This window comes from Rhipicephalus microplus, chromosome X, assembly GCF_043290135.1.
Source record: "Rhipicephalus microplus isolate Deutch F79 chromosome X, USDA_Rmic, whole genome shotgun sequence".
NCBI lineage: Eukaryota > Metazoa > Arthropoda > Arachnida > Ixodida > Ixodidae > Rhipicephalus > Rhipicephalus microplus.
Window position 1 is genome coordinate 181,424,911 of NC_134710.1, and position 20,865 is coordinate 181,445,775.

The following is a 20,865-nucleotide window of genomic DNA, read 5'->3' on the forward strand; positions in this document are numbered from 1 at the left end:
CGCGAAGTACCAACTAGCCCAACAACAAGTTCTAAGAAGTATACGTTGTTGCTCTCATCATCTACTCATGTTTTGAATTGAACACATACAAACCTGCCCCATCAAAAAGATTGCAGTGAATGTTCTGGTCCTGTATTTAAAAAGAATCTAACTTAATTACTCCTAAGAGAACTGCTCAGCCAATCATAATGCTAAACAGCGAAGAACACTTACGAGTGTAAAGCTTTGCTAGTGTGGCCTCCATCTTTGAGTAAGACGTAGAATTTTTAATAGGAATGCTCGTAATTTTTCCGTATATATATTTAAGCTGCTGAAGTTAACGAACAAACTCAATTTAACAAGCTCATGCCAAATCAGCTTACTGAATTACTGCCTGCAGCTTTCCCCATATTGAGGGTTGCTATGACTGGAATCACAGCTGCGTATTTCCTTCATTCATTGCAGGCTATTGTGCTATCTTTCAAACATGAATGAACGCTAATGTGCCATGTATAATTCTAGGTTGCGCTTCCAGGTGCCTTTTATTTCGAGTTCGTACGGCTCAGAAACGTTTTTGTGGTGGTTGGTACTGAGACAACTACTGCTGATGGTCCATGCTCTTTATTTACCGGCATGCTGATTTTCGCATTTGGCTTGAAAGGGCTCTGAAATACATTACCTTGATGACGTGCCTCCACGACGTGACATACCAAATTAATTTTTTTCATTTCTTAAACCTAATGAAATATCATCGAAGGCTACTTTTACGTAGCTATTAGAAACATTAACTTTGCCCTGTTATAGACAAATGTTGCCTTTCAATGTGTGAAGACCTTGTCTTCTCGCATCGAAACATGTCGATGAAAACTTAAAATCCTTGATTTTTTTCTTGAAGACTCCAGATTAGGTTAAGGCCTTGTGCATAATATTAGTATGATCGCATAATTTTTACAGTTAACATTCGATCTTTGACATAACATTGCACTGCATATGCCAGCAAACCCAATAACTGACCTAGTTAGCGTGAATACTTTTCTACCTAACTGCTGAACGGCCCTGCGTTTCCAACGAAGTAGTCCGTGTACGTAGACAGCGCTCCTTTGTTGCTTCCAGGATTAGGAGTTGCCTGAAAAAGTGATTCTCCAGTACGGTGCCTTCTGTGAACTCCGTAGGCACGTGAGAGCGAAGAGCAGCTTAGGAATCTTGAAGTGTTGCTTGCTGTAACTGGGTAACTGTATATAAATGAAAAGTCGCGCCCTATGTACACTTTACTTCGAGAAGGCGAAGAAACGCTGATGGTTGATGACTATGTAGAAATATAGAAATTAGTCTCCAGGCATGAGCTTGGTCTCTGACGGTCGTGCATAAACGTGTTGCAACCGTAAATTATTTTATTACAGCGTTTTTTTATATGGCTAAGATCCGGAATTTTGTGGTTTTAACGAGTTCAAAGTCGTTTCCTCAGGCTCCCTCAGATGGCTGTAGCCATTCTCACAGGACGACGATGAAATCAAACCAGCAGCTGCCATGTTAGCACTCTTCTAGAATGCTCGAACACCTCGAGGTAACAATATTGATTTGTGGGGTTTAACATTCCTAAACCACCTTGTGATTATGAGAGACGCCGTAGTGGAGGGCTCCGAAAATTTTGACCACCTGGTATTCCTTAACGTGCACCTAAATCTAAGCACATGGGCCTACAGAATTTTTGCCTCCATCCAAAATGCAGCTCGAAGCAACAATAAAGGATTAAAAAAGGCTTCAGGTTGTCATATTCTAGACGGCTTATACTTCCCCAGAAAAAAACGTCTTCTCAACCGTGCAGGGACATTTAAAAAAGAAGCTCACTCAAGAGTATCAGTGCTAGCTCATTTTTTGTAAGTTAGATTTTTCACATAGTAGATTGCAATGAAGCCTTCGCAAAACGTGCTACGGACATGTCACTTCCATGTGGTGCACTATACAGTTTCGCTGGTCATCGAACTTTTCACAGTAAATAGTTCATTGTTTTTTTGTTACATGTTTGTTTTATCATCCATTATCGATGACGAGGCGACTCTTCTTGAAACGTGGGTAAAGTATTGCTGGGAATATTGCAACAATGAAATCAAAATAATTTTACTTGAATTCAAACGATTTCGCTTCCAACTTGACTCGATGGTTTGTTTTGTGCGGCAAGCGCCAAACCTAAAGCCTCCCAATCTCTGTCGCACCTGTCTGGTCACACTGGGCTTCACAAAAGATCACCTCTATGTGTTAATAAATTATCTTTTTTAATTTTTCATTCGCTCAATATGTTACTGTTTTTCTCTCTCCCACCGATATTCCCGTGCTCGCGGTACTTTTCCACTCGTCCCTTTCTTTCACTTATTTGCCCTTAGCACCAGCGCACTGCATATACGACATATGAAAAGCAGACATCAACTTTTGTCGCATTTTACCCCACGGACGGCCTTTATTCATTTTTCCAACGTCTGTATAGGAGAAGCCAATTTATTCTAGGCTGCGATAGAGGAAAACCACATTTCTCACCAGCAAAAGTGTGGTATTTACGATAACTCACTGGTAACATAATTTTCTCGCGCCGCATCAGCATTCACGTGTAGCAGACTCTTTTAAAATTTTTCAACATGGCTGTACATGCCCTGAATAACTGCCTCATGGTACTTATAGGTATATTCGCCAATTAGTACACGACATTTTTTTTATTTACTGCTGTGTGGGTGTAGTTGACGAGCATAGCGGCTAGTGGAGATTCAATTATTTTTCTTTATCGTAGTTATTCCATACCTCTTGCCCTCTTTTCGCATGAAGAAAAAATAGAAAAGAAGAATAAATCTTAGCATAGAATCAAAACGCACAAAGGGAAACAGGGAAAGAGTAAAATGTACACTTTATTATAAAACGATATCTCTATTTAGCTGACAATGAAGTAGTCCGTTTAATAAACAAAGACTGCTTCAATAAATTCCTGGTATTTCAGCTCAGAATAATTGGACTACAGCATGAGGTTGAACTAATAAGGGGGAGTATTCGGTCATTAAGTGGCATTGTAGACAGGGCCCGACCCAAAATACTCATCAAGCGCTCGAATTCGCGCGCCTGATGTACCGGCTCGATTTGGTTCTCCGAGCTATTAAACAGTATATGGAGCAAGATCATTGGTAACGACTCCAAGCGTTCCGAATATATTTCAAAAGCCTATTTTTCTTTCAAAAGCCTATTTTTCTTCCCGGCTGCGGCGGTTGCATTTCAGATGGAGGCGGAAATGCTGTAGGCCCCTGTGCTTAGATTTGGGTGCATGTTAAAGAACCCCAGGTGGTCGCAATTTTTGGAGCCTTCCACTACGGCGTCTGTCATATATATATGGTGGTTTTGGGACGTTAAACCCTACATATCAATCATATTTTTCTTTCCTCTTCGGTTACTGTCTAGGCACTGTATTTCGAGCCATGTTACTCATCGAACTCGAAGCACAATACACCGGTGTGGCGTAAGAAATGATGTGATCCTTGCATTCAAAGCACTGGCCTCGCATCTATTTTTGTGATACACCTGGGTCTATGCCAACGACACAAAATAACGACTAATGTGGCAGTTGTGGGAATTTTCAGTTGGAAAGAAGATTTAGGATATAGCTGCCAGACATACAACTTCGAGTACTTCAATGAAACTACCTACTTTGTTAGAAATATTCTCTTTTCTTCAATTTCAAGTAATGCCCACTGAACCGAACACCACTATGCTGTCATCAGCCAGCATGCATAATAGAACTCATTAGCAATGAGATTCTGTAAAAAGAGACGAGGTGTATCGCTTGCAAAATATTAGGACAAATTGATGCGCGTGTGGACGAGTAATCACTCTTGTTTGATGAGAAACGTTGTGACACTGTCCCTCGTTATACACTCTTATATTCCTGCTCCATTATTATTGAAGCTTATGTCGCGTGTGAAACAGATTGTTCAACGCTACGAACTCTCTGAAGCCATTGGGTGCAAAAAAAAAAATACTACCCAAACCTGTTTCTCAGCTTCAGGGTTTCTTGCTAATAAAACAAAGCCTCATGTTCTGTCATCTGTCTCGTAGGCATCACGTTGGCCAGTGAAAGCGGTGTGATGAGAACGAACACTGCGCGTATTGCACAATGTCGTGTGGCCCAAATTTGTTCGCAGCCGTTAGTTATATGATGTTTTATATTCCAAACGTAGCTTTTGAATTTGTGATGTAGCGCTTTAATTTGAATGAAAATCTTACTCATATACAAATGATTTTATATTTAACCATACTGACTCCTAGTTAGGTACCGTAATGTCATTTTTTTGCTGTAGTAATAAAGCAATATAATGAAATGCCGTTCCACAGGTGCCTATATAGCTGTGCACAATCCATGGGAACAACCAATGAAGGAAACCAGTTGTGCACGCTTGGCATCCTACGTCATCAGCACAAACCCCAAACTGACCTGTCACGTAAGCATACTTGCGTTGGTTATTGACCTGTAGCGATCTGTAGTATCTGCGTTTGACATACGTAACGATGGCTTTCCGGAGCGATACACAACCTATTTTATGACTGCCTCAAGCAATACTGTTTTAGACGGCAAAAAACAAAGCGATTAAACATAAAAATAGAGAACGCAAGCAACGAAGGGCATCGTTATGTCTGATGTTTTTTTCATTTTTAGCGCTTCGAACTAGCATGCTGCGTCCATAACGACTGGCACATTTTATCCGAAGAATTAGTTAAGCACACCATAAAAATGTTCTACATTCCCCGCTAAATGCTTAAGATTGTGCACTAAGCCTGTCAGTGTTATCTTGACGCTGGGCTAATAATAATAATAATAATAATAATAATAATAATAATAATAATAATAATAATAATAATAATATCATTGCAGTTTAAAGTCACAAAACAACGCTATGATTAAGAGAGACGCGGTAGTGGAGAGCTCCGTATATTTCAACAACCAGAGGTTATTTAATGTGCACCTAGTTCTAAGCAACGCTGGGTAATGACAAAGTTATTTGTTTTGTACGGATTTACCGTATATGCTCGCATCACAGTAATTTTAGTGAGTTCAAAAGCCGTAATTGTACAATAATGTGGGCTATTCGCCGCGGTGGTTCAACGAGATATGACAAGGCTGTAAAATAGGCCGCGGGTTTGATTTTCGGCTGAATCAACTGACGTTTCATAGGAGCAAAACATGAATGGGCAATAAAAATGAAAAAGTATAAAAAAGTCGGGGGCGATCCTTAAGCTTCGCGTTTTAGAGTTGAACGCGATAGCGATAACCTGTCCCTAGTGCGTACTCAGTTGAAATAGCTTGAGTCAGTGAAGCTTTCATATGTGGCTTTATTCTGTGTAATGGGTAGCATGCTTTACGGGCCGTCGAGCACGTGAAATATTTTAGAACTTGTTCTGCATCCATGGCGAACAAGACGTAGCAACGTGTGTGCCTTTTGTAGTAGGTGACCTGATTTAAAGCAGTAATTCATGATAATCGCATGTTCTGACACTACATCGCAATTTACACTACGTACCACGCCTTATTACTGCAATGTGGATCATGCATAGAAGACACGTGTGTTTGAAAAGCATGCCATTTGCTTTCACTGTATTATAAAACAGAGGAAGTTATTTTCGCTGCATTTACAAACAGAGGCATGGCTCTGTGGTAGAACACTTGCTTGCCACGCAAACGACCCAGATTCAAGCTGCACTGAAATCCTTAATTTTTATTAGAATTCTTTATGCATCATTCTCAATTTTTCGATCACGTACAAGATGATAATTTTTTTGCTCACAATTAATGACGCCGATTCCAACACTGACGCGGGAATTGCTGCAAAAATGAGCTCTTTAACTCTGTCGCAATAAAACCCCTTTTCCTAGGTGTAAATGCACACTAAGAAATACCATTCAGGTAAACGTAATGCGTCGAAGCCCTCCATTGCGATGTATTTCATCTGCTATTGATAATATTCAACAACACTACGGAATTTCAGTCAACGTCGTAATCAGTCAACATGTGCAGCCGTCTGTTTTACGTCGACATTGGTTGTCATTTTACTGGTTACATAACTTCGTATGTCATAATATGTCATAGTTCCGTAGTATGTTAACACAATAAGACACACACACACACACACAAAGTAACATCGAAATAATGAAAAACAATCACTAATTGTTGTTTGCGCAATAACTGCTCATCAACGGGAAGGTAGACCACATACGAGCCACTGCTTATGCCACAACATTAGGACCATCTGTTTAGACGTTCAACAAGCTCGGACACGTCACGGCCCTAGTGCTGCAGGAACACTGGAGATAACGGGAGAAAACACAAGAACGTTCGTCTCTTGAAATCTTAGATACCACGATAAGAAAAAAAAAAAGCAGCCAATGACTAGAGATTCACGCTTACCCTGGACCAAAATGCTATAATACTCCTATACAAGTGTAATAATGTAGGTGTCTTTGAAGCAAGCTATAAATTGCGAGCATCTACTAATAGAAGTGAACTAGCTAGGTTCTTTTTTTACGGAAACATTCAGATCATTTGCCAAACCATAACATTACTTTAGGGGTGCATGACAATGGATAAAGCGGTTTGGCTATAAAACAACTCCTCATAGTTCATCTAACGGAAACTCAATAGAGTCATATAGGAAGCTTAGCGTGGTTTTCAATAGCCCTCCACTATGGCACGGTTCATAACTACATCAAGGTGTTGGAACGTTAAGCCCCAACAAATAATAATTACTTAATCGTGGTATCCTATGTAGGTGTTTTCTTTGCTAACAAAAAACAAACAAACCAGAAAGTTGTTTACACCAGTGCAGTGGTAGCGTCTTGATTAGCACCTGCATGATTTTTTTAAGTTGATTGTTTGTTACATTCTGTACATGAAATTGGTTGCATTACGTGTTGAATATTCTCAGCCGCTCAAATCGGCCTAACATTTATAATACTATGAAAGTTCGCTGATGTTACACGTTTACTATTGAAGGTGCGGTTCTGGTATAACCTGCCCGAACGAGGTATCACACTGGATGTGTACCGCCAGACGAACCTGGGAACCGGTGGGAACGCGCATGTGTTAACACTGCCAGTGACAGGACAAGATATCTGGGAACGCACGGACATTGATCTCGGAACCCACGATCAAGCATTCAGAGTAAGTAATCTTGAACATTGCTCAACTGAGCGAATGTTCTGTACTCTAACACACAGAACATTCAAGGGTCTGTTGCTTCAGAGGACTTTATGTTCGAGGTGAATTCTAATTTCTTTGTTAGCGTACATAAAAATGCGTATATAGGTTAGCGATGTAAAAGGCTGAAACATAAAATTTTTAAATTCTAAGTTGCAAAACCATGACAACAGCTGGACCATTTTGAGTACATTTTGTTGGATTTCAATGCAAAGTGTTAAATTGAAGCAACTCAAGGAAACATAACTTTTTAACTTTTGGGTAAGACCACTGAAGTTAATTGCAGAATGAATATTTTGTACGCTGAAGAGAGAGAGAGAGAGAGAGAAAACGAAGCGAACAGTTTACTAGCTGCTAATTCTGCATTCTAATGCTTTACGTTCAGGTTCTTTGAGCTGTATTTCTTTTAAAGCATCGTAAGTAAACAAACCGAATATATGAGCCAACGTGATATATTAGCCCTTGCAAAGGTTTACAAAAGTCTTACCCCCATTTTCGCAGTGGTAATACCCACGCGCCCATCTTCGGAATTTTTTTCCTCTATGACACACAGAGCGAAAGAAGCTCATTTCACACACAGGAGCCCCCCCCCCCCCCCCCCCCTCCCCGATTCGTCCAAGACAACTTCTACTTAAGCGTCTGCATGCTTGAGAGCGATGTACTGAAGCGACATTGCTGGGTTAGATGGTTAGAAATCATCATTTTAAATAGTGCCGCACATCATGACAGCAACGAAGAGCAGTATGGGAGTGTCCCTCTCCTCTGTCCCAGCCGCAGCACGCTACGTCATGGGATGTATTGAAGGCAACTTCACTAGAAATTGGACTGTCACACAATCATGGTGCTGAGTAACAAGAAATTTTATTGTGACAATAATGATAGGTTCACAGTCACGCTAATTTTCGCTCTTTTGGTCACAGTCGCGTTTCACTTAAATCCCTAGTGCAGTAATATCTCGATGCACCCTATGTGTGGTGTGATGTGGGTTCCAGAGAAAGCATGCGAGGGTATGCCGTTGAAATATGCTCTGTTATGCACTTCAGGAGATAGCGTCATGTTTCCCTTTCGAAAAGAGAATACTTCTGACAAAGTGGCTCGATGCCGCCTTCCAGAGAGAGCCAGTATTACGTGCGGCTAAACACACTGAAACCGGAGATGTGATGGGTACAACACATAAAGAAAACATAAAGGGAGGGGGAGGATGGTTGTTATAGAAGGATGCGTCCCTCCCGTCTCATCACGGCCAAGGTGTGACATTGATGGAGCCGATGAGTGCTGCCTGGCGGCTACTGGGTGTCGTAAGCAGCAACGTCGCCGCTTTGGGCGAGGCCATTGTGGCACCCAACGTTGATTTCGCGTGCTATGTGCGTCATGCTAGAGCTCTGTGCCTTAACCACATTTTTCCAAAATCCAATATTGCGTCTACAAAGGGTGTGAAGCCACTTGAATTTCCCAATTCCCTCTAACCTTATTTGCTAAAGAGGTTACTAAAATTTTCTGAATTTAGAAATTACTTACCAAGTATCATTCTCTACCACTTGGTCATCCCCACGGACAGCAGGCTTTCAGTCCTGTCTTTAACATAAACATATCTAAATATTGCTAACATTAATTATGAAACACCCACTATGCTGCCAGTGCGATCATAGAAAGGAAAAGAAAACACAAGAACGAGTGATATCACTGTTGACATTGTGATTTCATGTGTTGGATATGTTCAAGATTTAACATTGGTGTAGCGAACTATAACACACTAAGCCATATTGACAGATATCGAAATTTCACCTTCATGCCACTTGGGCCATTTTCATGAAAATGCGCACTCATAACGCCCATGTTTACAATGTACACTTTCATTTTGAATGCGAAGCATTTCATAGCGAACTTCGGCGACGTTTAGCGTATCTATCTATCTATCTATCTATCTATCTATCTATCTATCTATCTATCTATCTATCTATCTATCTATCTATCTATCTATCTATCTATCTATCTATCTATCTATCTATCTATCTATCTATCTATCTATCTATCTATCTATCTATCTATCTATCTATCTATCTATCTATCTATCTATCTATCTATCTATCTATCTATCTATCTATCTATCTATCTATCTATCTATCTATCTATCTATCTATCTATCTATCTATCTATCTATCTATCTATCTATCTATCTATCTATCTATCTATCTATCTATCTATCTATCTATCTATCTATGTTGGTCTTCGCGTGGTTTGAAGCTGTTTTCTCATGAAACGAAAATAAGAAAATGTTCAGCGGTTGCGCTTTACCACCCTGATATTTCCGGCTTACCACTTCAAATGAGGTCACGAAGGTCGAAATAGTTCGTTCTTTCTTTCTAAACAAAACCAAAACACAGCAATAAACGAAGCCACAGGTGCGATTCGCCACCCGCAAGTACGAAGACTAGGCGAGTCAGTATACTATTCGTCATTCCCATGGTCACTGAACGATCGCAGCACCAGAGTCCACTCTAATTAATTTTAGAAAACTCCATGATCTTGACCTGAATAAAGCGAAAATCCCGTCTAGTACGTCATCAAATCATTTCCTCTAGACCCTAGTGGCACATACATACCCGTATACCACGGCCCGCGGTATGTGGGTATTCACAACAGGTGATTGGCAGTTTTTATGTACCGAGGACCGGCGAGAACAGACATCAATATTTTATTTGTGAGAACTTGAAAAAACGGGGCTATTGACAGCGTTGAACCGAGGAATACAAAGAATAAGGGTCCCAGCAGGAATCGAATCCAAGCATTCTGCGTGACAATCAGCTATTCCCCCTAAAATCCCGCTAAGTCTCACAACTGCTTTTAAAAAACACCACATACCGGCGTAATGTTCATAAAACGTCAATTGTGGTTGCAGTGCTGGCTATCTAACTTTGTAAATGTCAGATATTTACTCATATGACAGAGGCGCCACGTTAGAATAACGTAGATTGTACACTTAAGTGCCGTCCATGGAAGTTTGTCTGCGTAGCACCAGCGAGGGCTGCATCCTCGCAAGCTAAAGCGCTACACATAACTTTATTGCTTATCGTCTTGGTAATACCCACGCACATAGCAAGACAAGATTTTTTGGAGGGGGCTTAAGACCTTGAATATTTGCTTAACACCATGACCATGACATACCTAAGACCATAACTATTTTAGAAAAATGCCATTTTTCATTACTTGTTTACGCAAATGATGACCTTTCATCAGAATGGGGAAGGGCGATGAGGGGATAGGACACTATCTTGGCTATGGGGCTGATGATACTTGCTGTTGTCATCATTACGGCAAACAAATGGTTATGTAAAATATACGCCACAGTTTAACATATATCTTTGCGTACAATTCTTGTACATCTCTTTGTAGAAACTTCGCAAGGTTCTTCCCCCCCCCCCCAAAAAAAAAAAATGACACCACTGTCTCCTTCCCTCCGCTTGTTTTACATAATATCGATTCCCAGGGTACGTGAGATCTGCTGAAACTTTTCATAACATGCAGTTTCATTTTTGAAGTTTTCGACGAGATCACACCTAATCAAAAATATTTCATTACTAACACTGACATTTTTGTACAACATAGCATAAGAAATTTAACTGTAAAACATGGTTTCATGAATGCGTAGCTTGAAATAAATGACCAAAAAACGCGAAAACCAAGATGTCGAGCCCTGCGGTAATGATAAATAGGGTGGGAATTGTGCTGACGCGTGGGTCTGCGATATATTGCTACGCCGGACTAAGATAGTGTCGGTATTTGTTATAAGCCCTCTCCCACTTAGTGGGGAAATCGTCACTCAATTGTTGGTTTGTTTATCTTTCTATTCATGTGCAAATCGCAGCGCGCACAAAAGAGAAGAATAGAAACAAGTCTATAGAGCGTGTTCGTATCTTGTCTTTGTCATTCCTATTTATGTACGCTACAACTTGAAAATATAGCTGTATACCAACCTACCCAACATTATGTTTTATACTGTAGTTATCTTATTTGTTTTCGTTGCACTCCCAGTGTACTATGATATCGGCATGGACTATAAATTGGTTGCTAACATTGATGGCGTATAGTGTGGAAGCCCAAAACGGACACATAGAAGGAGACACCGCAGGTGCTACTAACAGCTTTAGTGAAGAATTGATGACAGACAGAGTATATATATGCTGTTACTAGATCAAGAAAGGGACATCTGGCAGGTTACAGAGGGCGCTAGACTAACACTTCAAAGGTCTGACTGAAAAAACGCATGTTCCACGGCAAGCAAGAGAGCGGACGTCTGACTGACACAATTTCAGTCATTTTCTTTGATGAAAAAATTGGTAGATCTTACATACAGTGGGAATCGATGATATGCACAGAGTAAAATTCAGGCTCTTTTTGATGTTGTAGCAACGAACTCTCACCACTCGGCGCCCGAGACGCACCACCCGAGGTGGTGTAGCTAAGTGGGAGGAAGTAACGTGCTGCTGCTATGCAAATAGCAGCGATTGACTTGCTGGTCGCTTGAAGAAGTAAAACGCTTGAGAAGTTCTAGTAGGGTGACTTGTATTTAGAGACTGCACAGAAGTTACAGAAGCACGGACATCAAAGTTACAAAAAAAAAAAGAAAAACACTTTGGAAATAGACAGTCTTCTGTAGGGCAACCCTATGGAATTCGGTAGAGCCGATGGAGCCTAACACCGCAAGCTCGCTTCAGAGCGCTTGGCAGAGCTCCGGGGGCTCTTCTTATTTTCTCGGTGCTCCACCCTTGCACAACTCTCGGCGAATCATCGCCTGTTAGTCCTTTGATAGGACAGTACATTTGGTGAATCCAAACCCCACCACTAGGACGCCACCTTCGTGCACGTACGGGTTCATGCCTTCTCCCCAAATAACATAACCAAAATGTAAATAAATGAAAACTAAAAAAATCATAGAGGTGCGGATGAACTCAGCAGTGCATAATTATCTACACTTAGAGCTACACGTACTGGGGTTTGCGGCCGTACGACGGCTTCCCTGTAATACGTCAACTTCTAGGCGACGGGGAAATCATCCGCTTCACCCTTGTGTGCTCTAAGAGGAACCACTCGCTGACCGCCCGTGGCTCCACTTACGAGCTCATTTGTGAGGATTAACGCGGAAGCAGTCGAAGACATGTCAATGCGACAATACGAAGCAAAATCTTCGACCGGGCGCCCGAGCATCGCAACATCAGCCCCGCTTTCAGGTGTCACCAGCCTCCTCGCTTTCGAGAGTTGACTGGGACGAAAGGTTGTCGGCGGCCTCCGCGTTTTTGCAACGCGCGCTGCCCTAAAACAGCGTGCGTGAACACAGCATGTGGCTGGGCCGCAGCTGAACCGATGTGAGGAGTCACCGCGCCGTGCTGAGTCTCTGAAGAAGCCCATTGGCGCGCCTACTGCCAATGCCGTGAGACAATAATTGAGGCAATTAGACAATAACGTATCAACCCCCCCCCCCCCTTTTGTTGCCCAGGTGGGGGTCAGTTTCTTTTTACAGAGTTAACGGGAACTCGAAACACTCGGCAGTCCACGGCGCGTCTGATCTACGTGGTCTATCATGCGGGCGCCGCAATGTCTGTATGGTCAACACGCCGCGGTGGTCTAGTGGCTAAGGTACGCGACTACTGAACCAACGGCACGGGTTAGAATCCCGGCGGCGGCGGCTGCATTTTTGATGGAGACGAAAATGCTGTAGTCCCGTGGGCTCAGATTTGGGTGCACGTTAAAGTACCCCAGGGGGTCGAAATTTCCGGAGCACTTCACTACAGCGTCTCTTATAATCATATGGTGGTTTTGGGATGTTAAACCCCACATATCAATCAATCTGTCTGTATGGTCAAAGCAAATCTGGTCAGACACGCTTAGACTGAGTGTCATCAAAGCAATACTGCGAGCCGGAGCCCATGCAGCGTGACGGCTGACATGCCTCCCCAAGCTTACGGCACACGTAAATGAAAGTAAACAAAAAACTGCCACGCAACCATATCTGACCGTAGTCTTAGACGAAGCACTTATCAGGAAGGTTGATATGCCAGCACAACGTTACGAGGCCGACTTAAATTATGCCGTACATGACTTCCATGTCATGAATACCTTGTTTGCGCTTGGCATTTGCGCTCAGTCGTTCATTAACGTCACGTATCCAAATTTGATATATGTGAACCTAGCGAAACAGCTGCGAGAAGGCTATGAGTGCAGCATGTAGTACGTAACACGCATGTCATATTTGTCATTTTTGGACGTGTCATTTCTTTTCGTCGTCTATTCACGTCACGTAATACCAAATTTGACACATGTAAAACTAGCAGAACGGCTGTGAGTGCCTGCCCTATGACCGTGGCATGTCGTCATGTTTTGCATGACACACATGTCATGATTATCATGTTTAGTCATCTCATTTATTTTCGTCGTCTATTCACGTCATGTATTACCAAACTTGGCATATGTGAAGTAGCGAAACGGCCGTGAGCGCATCATGAGCGTGGTATGTAATCATGTTCTTATATGACACGCCATTCATGATTATCATGTTCACACCAGTCATATACCTTCGTCATGCCTCCACGTCTCGTAACACCAAATCTGGTGTATGTGAAGCCAGAGAAAAGACCGCGAGCGCATCATGAACGTGGTATGTAGTATTTCTGTTACATGACACGCATGTTATGATTTGCACGTCAGGGCCCGTTTGTCCTGCCTTAATGTCACCCATGCCATTATGTGATATGCATGTGATAGAAACTAGCGCTTGAGGTGCAAAACCCTGACATGCAAATCATAATTGATTTGTGGGGTTTAACGTCCTAAAATCACCATATGATTATGAGAGACGCCGTAGTGGAGGGCTCCGGAAATTTCGACCACCTGGGGTTTTTTAACGCGCGCCCAAATCTGAGCACATGGGCCTACAACATTTCCGCCTCCATCGAAAATGCAGCCGCCGCAGCCGGGATTTGATTCCGCGACCTGCGGGTCAGCAGCCGAGTACCTTAGCCACTAGACCACCGCGGCGGGGCATGCAAATTATGACATTCATAACACACATATCATGATTTTCATGTTATAACTATTCACTTATGCTCGTCGTCCAGTCATGTTATGCCATACCAATTTTTGTATAGATCCCATAATCCAAACGGCTGGAGAGCTAAAAGTCGTAGGTGGCTAGATAGATAGATAGGAAGATACGGACAAACTCGCCGAAGTTTGCTAAGAAATTCTTCGCATTGAAAAGGCTTTTGAAAGTTCTCGAGGCAATGTATCTTTACTCTTACCGAGGATCTGGATATCGTGAATTCAGGAACAAGTCTTTCCACAAAAATTCGATGATCACCAGTGTCACGTGTGTCATCTCTCGCCATCGTCTTTTTTAGCTGCGAAATAAGGCTATGCTAGCCAGTTCAAGTGGTATATATTACATATGTTTCTTGTTTGCTGAATAAACATCATTGGGGGTAGTCTAAGCTCATTAATCTGGCAGAGTTCATGCTATATTTTCATAACGATTTGTGGCTTCAGGAGCATTTTAAAATATTTTATAGCTCAAAGTGAAGTTAGAATCACATCAGCTACCATATTTGCGCTTTATGTATGAAATGCAGCAAATCTTATAACTGGCGCTGTGGTGGCCGAAAACAGTTTACCACCATTGATGAATTTCAATAATAGCTCCTAGTGTTGTCTTGAGTTGCGACAACGTACACGGGTTCCATGGCAAATTTAGCATTTTCTCGCCAGTTACTACCATCTTGTTCAGTATGAGCAAGCCATAGCACGCCACGTTATGAAACGTTTCTCTTAGTAGGCCTAATATTAGATCTCTTGTTTAGTAATCGTAATGGCCATCGCTTACCATGTTCAATCTTGTTAGATAGATTGAGAACAGAAATAATTTTGTGATACGTGTGAAAGTGAGTAAAGTCAATTGCTACATGTTTTTTTTTTATTTCAGGTTGTTATAGAAGCCGTGTACAGTGTCAACGTGACACAAGGTGTCGCCTTAGACGACATCACCTTGACCGACGGCTGTAGAAGAGCGGAAAGTACGTTCCATATTTACTTTGTTCTCGTCCCATCTCTCTTTGTTTCCGTCCTATCAAATGTGATTTGCGAAATGGCTTAGAATCACGGTCTCTTGTGTGCATAAGCCACCTTGTCACTGGCCACGGAAATAAAATGTAACTAAAAAAGCACTCAGTAAAGGAAGCACAGACAAATATTTGGAAGAGAAAGCTATATATCAAAACAAAAAACAAAACTGAATGTGGTGGCAAGTACAGAAATTATTGTATTCACCGAATAATAGGCCTGCAAATTGTTGTATTGTCTTACACTTCAATCATAAGCATGAAGCAAGAACAACAAACAATTTTTTTGGTTAATGTTACAGATGAACTGCCTGGAAAAGTCCCGGCGAATGAAACAAACCCAATCCCGGAATGTGGCCCGGATCGTATTCCTTGCAACGACGAGGGCTGCTACTTGCCTGCGCAGCGATGCGACTTTATTGCCAACTGCAAAGATGCCACGGACGAGAATGACTGCGGTATGTCAAAAACTGCATGCCACTGTGTGAATTCGCATAGTTCAAAGTGGCGATCTCAAGAATAAACGACAGGAAGAATATTAATAAAATTGATGGTTTGAAGATGAATTGTCTGGTCTGGAAGAGGCTTGACAAAAAGGAAAGACAATACACGCCTGCCAAAATGAAGAGATTTAAGAGCTCCATCTAAAAACACTTCCCAAAAAAGATTCGATTCTAGTTTTTATGATGTCTAGGCCCCGGTGAACAGTTAATCGTTAACGCAAGCGTAGAGTTTTGTAGTAGAGCCGTTTATAGTTATGGTCTTCACGGAAACATTGTTGTCGCGTCGTACTGGCATGGTGTCTGTCTTTTCACTTGTACCTTTCGCCAGCACCTGGAAGGGCTTAATGAAAGGCCCATACCACGGTCGTCGAAACTTAGAGTAGGCATTAACTTTTTGCGTATTCAAAATTTTGCGACCTAACAAACTCCGATATTGCATACAGATCTTGTCATGCAGAGGTGTTCTATTTCGTTAAGATGCACAACACCTCCATAGAAAGTGTTTTCCGTGTACTCTTTCTTATTGGCCGGTCCAATGCATTTGTATGTTTTAGATATATAACATAAAGTTTAAAAGCGAGCTTGTTCTTATGGCGTATATTTATAACAATGCTGGCGCAAAGAAACAGGACAAAGCAACAAAGACACAGTGGTACATTTTGAAGAAATTTTTTGTCATCGGGCCCCGTGCCGCTCCTTTAGACTTTTTGCACACCACGGAAATTTAGACGTGGAGGAGCACAAATAGTACTTTTTGAGCAATACTTCAGACGCTAAATATGCATGGAATACCTGCGAATATGTTGAATAGTGAAGTGAATATGCCTGATCGTTATCTGACGTGTTTTCCATGTATGAATAGGGTCTAAGAATGTACTGATGAACTAGCCTTCGTGTTCCTCAACGTGTTATTTGCAGCGGTGAGCAAATGTGCATAAGAACATTGTGGTGCCCGATAATGAAGGGTTTGTTAGACGTGTAAATTTGTGAGTGCCTTTTTGTTGTCTCCTTGTGTCCTGTTTCTTTGCCATACCGTTCTAATTGAGTCGTCACATTCTTCAAGGGCGTGTGTAGAGCGCAATGGGGAGACGCACTCGTTCTGAGGGTGACGCTCTAGTTTCTAAATTCTGCACCGCCAAGAGAATTTACTCTGTTTCATACACTTTTTTTTATATTGGCTCGTCTTACGACAAAGCCACGGACATATGGTAATACGAAATTTTCTCGTTCAGTGGGCATTGAAATGCAACCCCATTTAAAAGCAACTGAGCACAGCCACTTTGCATGTTCACAATATTCTAGTGGCCAAGAATAAAGTTTCTGTAAAATTTATTGTAGCTTCAATAATTGTGTTATCACTATACTAATAGAAAGAAACAGCTGCGTTGGTAATACAGTATAATAAAAAATAGCACTATATCGTCAAAATAAACACAAGGAATGGGCAAGAATAGGTGGTCTAAAAGCAGGAAATGCTTTCCATGTATACGAATTTCATAGAGCGATTTTGAAAAAAAAAAGACCACATCCTAGATTTCACTCAATGTCTCATATAAACTGATACAAACGAAATCCAATGCCACGCCACGGTGGTCTAGTGGCTAAGGTACTTGGCTGCTGACCCGCAGGTCGCGGGATCCAATCCCGGCTGCGGCGGCTGCATTTCCAATGGAGGTGGAAAATATTGTATGCCCGTGTGCTCAGATTTGAGTGCACGTTAAAGAACCCCATAGGTGCTGGAAATTTTTGGAGCCCTCTACTACGGCATCTCTCATATTCATATAATGGTTTTGGGACTTTCAACCTCACATGTCTAAAAGTAATCCAATACTAGGTACAGTGGCGGTCAAAATATTGCGGACCAGGGGAGTGCACGTCGAACAGCACTCAGGCACCTTTTGACGGCTGCCTGCGAAGGTCGAGGGAGCGTGATGCGAACACGTGTGCTTTTTGACTTGTCAACCTGCTCGTTTGGTCTCTTGAAGAGCACTCGCACCGGAACGCTAGAAGTGCAAGGGGTTCCTCCTACTGTCACCGCGGAAACACCGAGAGATGATAACGTGACAAGAAAAATTAGGGGACCATAAAGCTTCGCCTTTGGGAGTTGAACGCGGTAGCGACGTCCTGTCTCTTACACGTACTTCAAACACTTTATGCATGAAACCGTTTCGAATTCGCTGTGCACCACTACGTGGCGCTAAGAAAATAGGTGCCGTAGCGTGTGTGGCATTTGTAGTGTGGTACCGGCTTTGAACCACGGAGCCATTGTGATAATCACATATTCTGACGCCCGTTGGCAATGAACACATGTACCACGCATCATTACTGCAATATTAAAATGTTGCATTCTTAAGCATGTGCGCACGACGCGTGTGTTTTTGAATCATGAAAGCTCCTTTCACTGCATTTCTAGGCAGAGGAAGACAATTTACTGTTCTCACATGCAGAGCCATGACCATGTGGTAGAGCGTTCGCTTGCCACGCAAACGACCAGGGGTCAATCCCCACGTGGGCCAAAACAACCCTGGTTTGGTCCCCACTCTGCTTCAAATTCATTTTATCAATTACGTATTTTATTTGCATCGTTCTCAATTTTGGTCACGCATAAAATGATGATTTTTCGCTCTGAACCAACGACCCTGAAACCGACGCCAAAATTTCGAAGATACGAGCTCTTTAACGCTGTCACGTCATCACATATTTTGTACCGTGATTAGTACTGATAAAACATATTGCGCGGTGCATTATGAGCCTTAGTCCCAGACGCTCCACTGCGCCGAAAACGTGCATACGGCATCGGTGTTTCGGAAATGGACCTTTCTGTCAGGGTTTAAGCGGTGACCACTGAAGTGACACCTTGCGCTTTTTCCAGCGTCCCGCTGCGCACGCTGTTGAAGAGAGCGAACGAGCAGGCTGGTAGGTAAAAAAAGGCGCGTGTGTGCATTGATTGATATGTGGGGTTTAACGTCCCAAAATTACCATATGATTGTGAGAGACGCCGTAGTGGAGGGCTCCGAAAATTTTGAACACCTGGGGTTCTTTAACGTGCACTTAAATCTGAGCACAAGGGCCTACAACATTTCCGCCTCCATCGGAAATGCAGCCACTGCAGCCGGGATCCAAACCAGGGGCGTGTGTGCAGTGCGCGCTCTTGAGCTTCGCAGGCAGTCGTCAGAAGGAGCAGTGGTGCTGTTTGACATGTGCTCCCACGGTCCGCAAAATTTTCCTCAGCGTATCAGTTGTTATGACGGTGAAAAAAAGAGTGATGGAATAAAAAGCTTATGTCAGAAATTTTCATGGTACATATGAAAAGGAAAAAAAAACTTGCGAATATTGCTGCACTAATTTTACTTCAAACCGACATGAATCAATGCCTATTTCTTTGCTTCTCCATTCTTCAGTCGGTAGTTGTGCGTTAATTCAGGTTGCCGAGCTCACAGTTTGTTCTTCACTTCAGGCATCATGCCCTCTCAACAGGTACGACACCGAACACTTTTGATAGGATATAACTGTGGCACATTTAGAAAATTTTATAAGTTAGAAGTAAGTTAGGTTAAGTAGGCGGGCGTATGTAGTGCTCAAACAAAACAAAATATCATTGATGATTCTTATTTTAATATAGAAAGTAGAGTTTTAGGCGTCTTTTTGAAACTTTTTTTTCAATTAAACTTGCATTCAAAATGTCATTCTAATTGAGACATGTGATTCCAGGGGTTTTAGGAACTGTCGCTTCAAAGGTCATATTTTGCATACATCGGTCTTGCTTTTCTCGACGGCGAAATTTTATTCACTATTTACGTCTTTCTACTCGGGGGCTCCGCTGTTTCAGGGAGCTCAATTGTGTAGGTGTTTTCCCACTAGGAGCAGTGTTTCTAGGTTTAAAAAATTATATATTAACAAATAGTGCTCATTGGTTCATCAATTGCGTTTATTGTCTCGTATTTTATTTCTGGTCTTTCTGCTCTAGTTAATCCTTACGAATAAAGTGAAGATATTGCAACCTTTCAAGCCTGGCGCATATTTATCATTAGTTCTCTTAGGAAACTCTATTTACAAAAGTTAACGTGCTGGTAGCAAAGTTTTGTCGTTTGCTCTTTTGAAAATGGTAGGAAAAAGTTATCGTAGCACTTAAAGTGTAAGTAGTACGTAATCATGACATACCCCTAAATTTGACAGTAGCTTAAACACAAAAAATAAATACTATTTTTTTTCAGGATCAAGCTGCAACTTCGAGAAGGATTTTTGCGGCTGGTTCAGCTCGTTGTCCGAAAAAGATAAGTGGCAGAGAGCTCGAGATGACACTGGCGATCACACCTTAGGAACTATGAAGGGTAAGAAAATAGCTGTGCAATTGCTCGTTTGTCATAGTCCTCGTTAAATGCATTGACAGACGGCATCATAAACTCCTGCAGGAGAGGGAATGCCACTGGAGTCAACGTTCCAACAAGTGGACCTACCTTCGCTAGCTCTGACCTTACGAAGACAGGTCCTTCAGTAGAAATCATAACTGCAGTCTTTTCCATTGAATAATTTTTCATCACTTCAAATATCCGCTTTTTCCCGAACTTCTTTCTTGTTTGTATCATAAATGACTCCAACATGAATAGGACATGATGGCCCTCGTGCTGATATGAACTATATTTTACTTCGCAGTAGTCATAAAATGATACTGCAATGACTTCCTGTACCTCTGGTATGCTTTACCATGATTGTAGAAATATAAACAATTCCAAGTATTTGTAAATAAATTAAACCGTAATTTGTGGTTCTGTTCTGCTTCGTGTTCTCTTTCTGCGTTGCATTTACTTGAATTATCATGGCCATAAGCATAGCAAATGAACTTTTAGAGTACTACCTGTCGAATCAATGTTTTCGCAGCATCGATATGAAACTGTTGCGATTATATTCCCTCTAAACCAATTAAACCATGTGCTAACTATCGAGGAACAGCGGGAAAAGTGCGTTTGTTTTAAATATACTGAAGAGATTCTTTCGTTAAGATTACGTTACATTGCTTCATTAAGCAAAATAATTTGTCTGTTATGTCATTCGC

The 20,865-nt window shown here is 41.8% G+C and overlaps 1 protein-coding gene across 1 annotated transcript in view; it reads left to right on the forward strand.

Moving 5' to 3' along the window:
- Positions 1–20,865, forward strand: part of LOC119176965 (MAM and LDL-receptor class A domain-containing protein 2) — a 217,568-nt gene that overhangs the window by 136,133 nt on the left and 60,570 nt on the right. Inside the window, exons 45-49 of the mRNA XM_075878325.1 lie at positions 4,345–4,451; positions 6,998–7,165; positions 15,174–15,264; positions 15,612–15,767; positions 20,027–20,143. Coding sequence (XP_075734440.1) covers positions 4,345–4,451; positions 6,998–7,165; positions 15,174–15,264; positions 15,612–15,767; positions 20,027–20,143 — 639 coding nt within the window. The remainder of the gene's footprint in view (positions 1–4,344; positions 4,452–6,997; positions 7,166–15,173; positions 15,265–15,611; positions 15,768–20,026; positions 20,144–20,865) is intronic.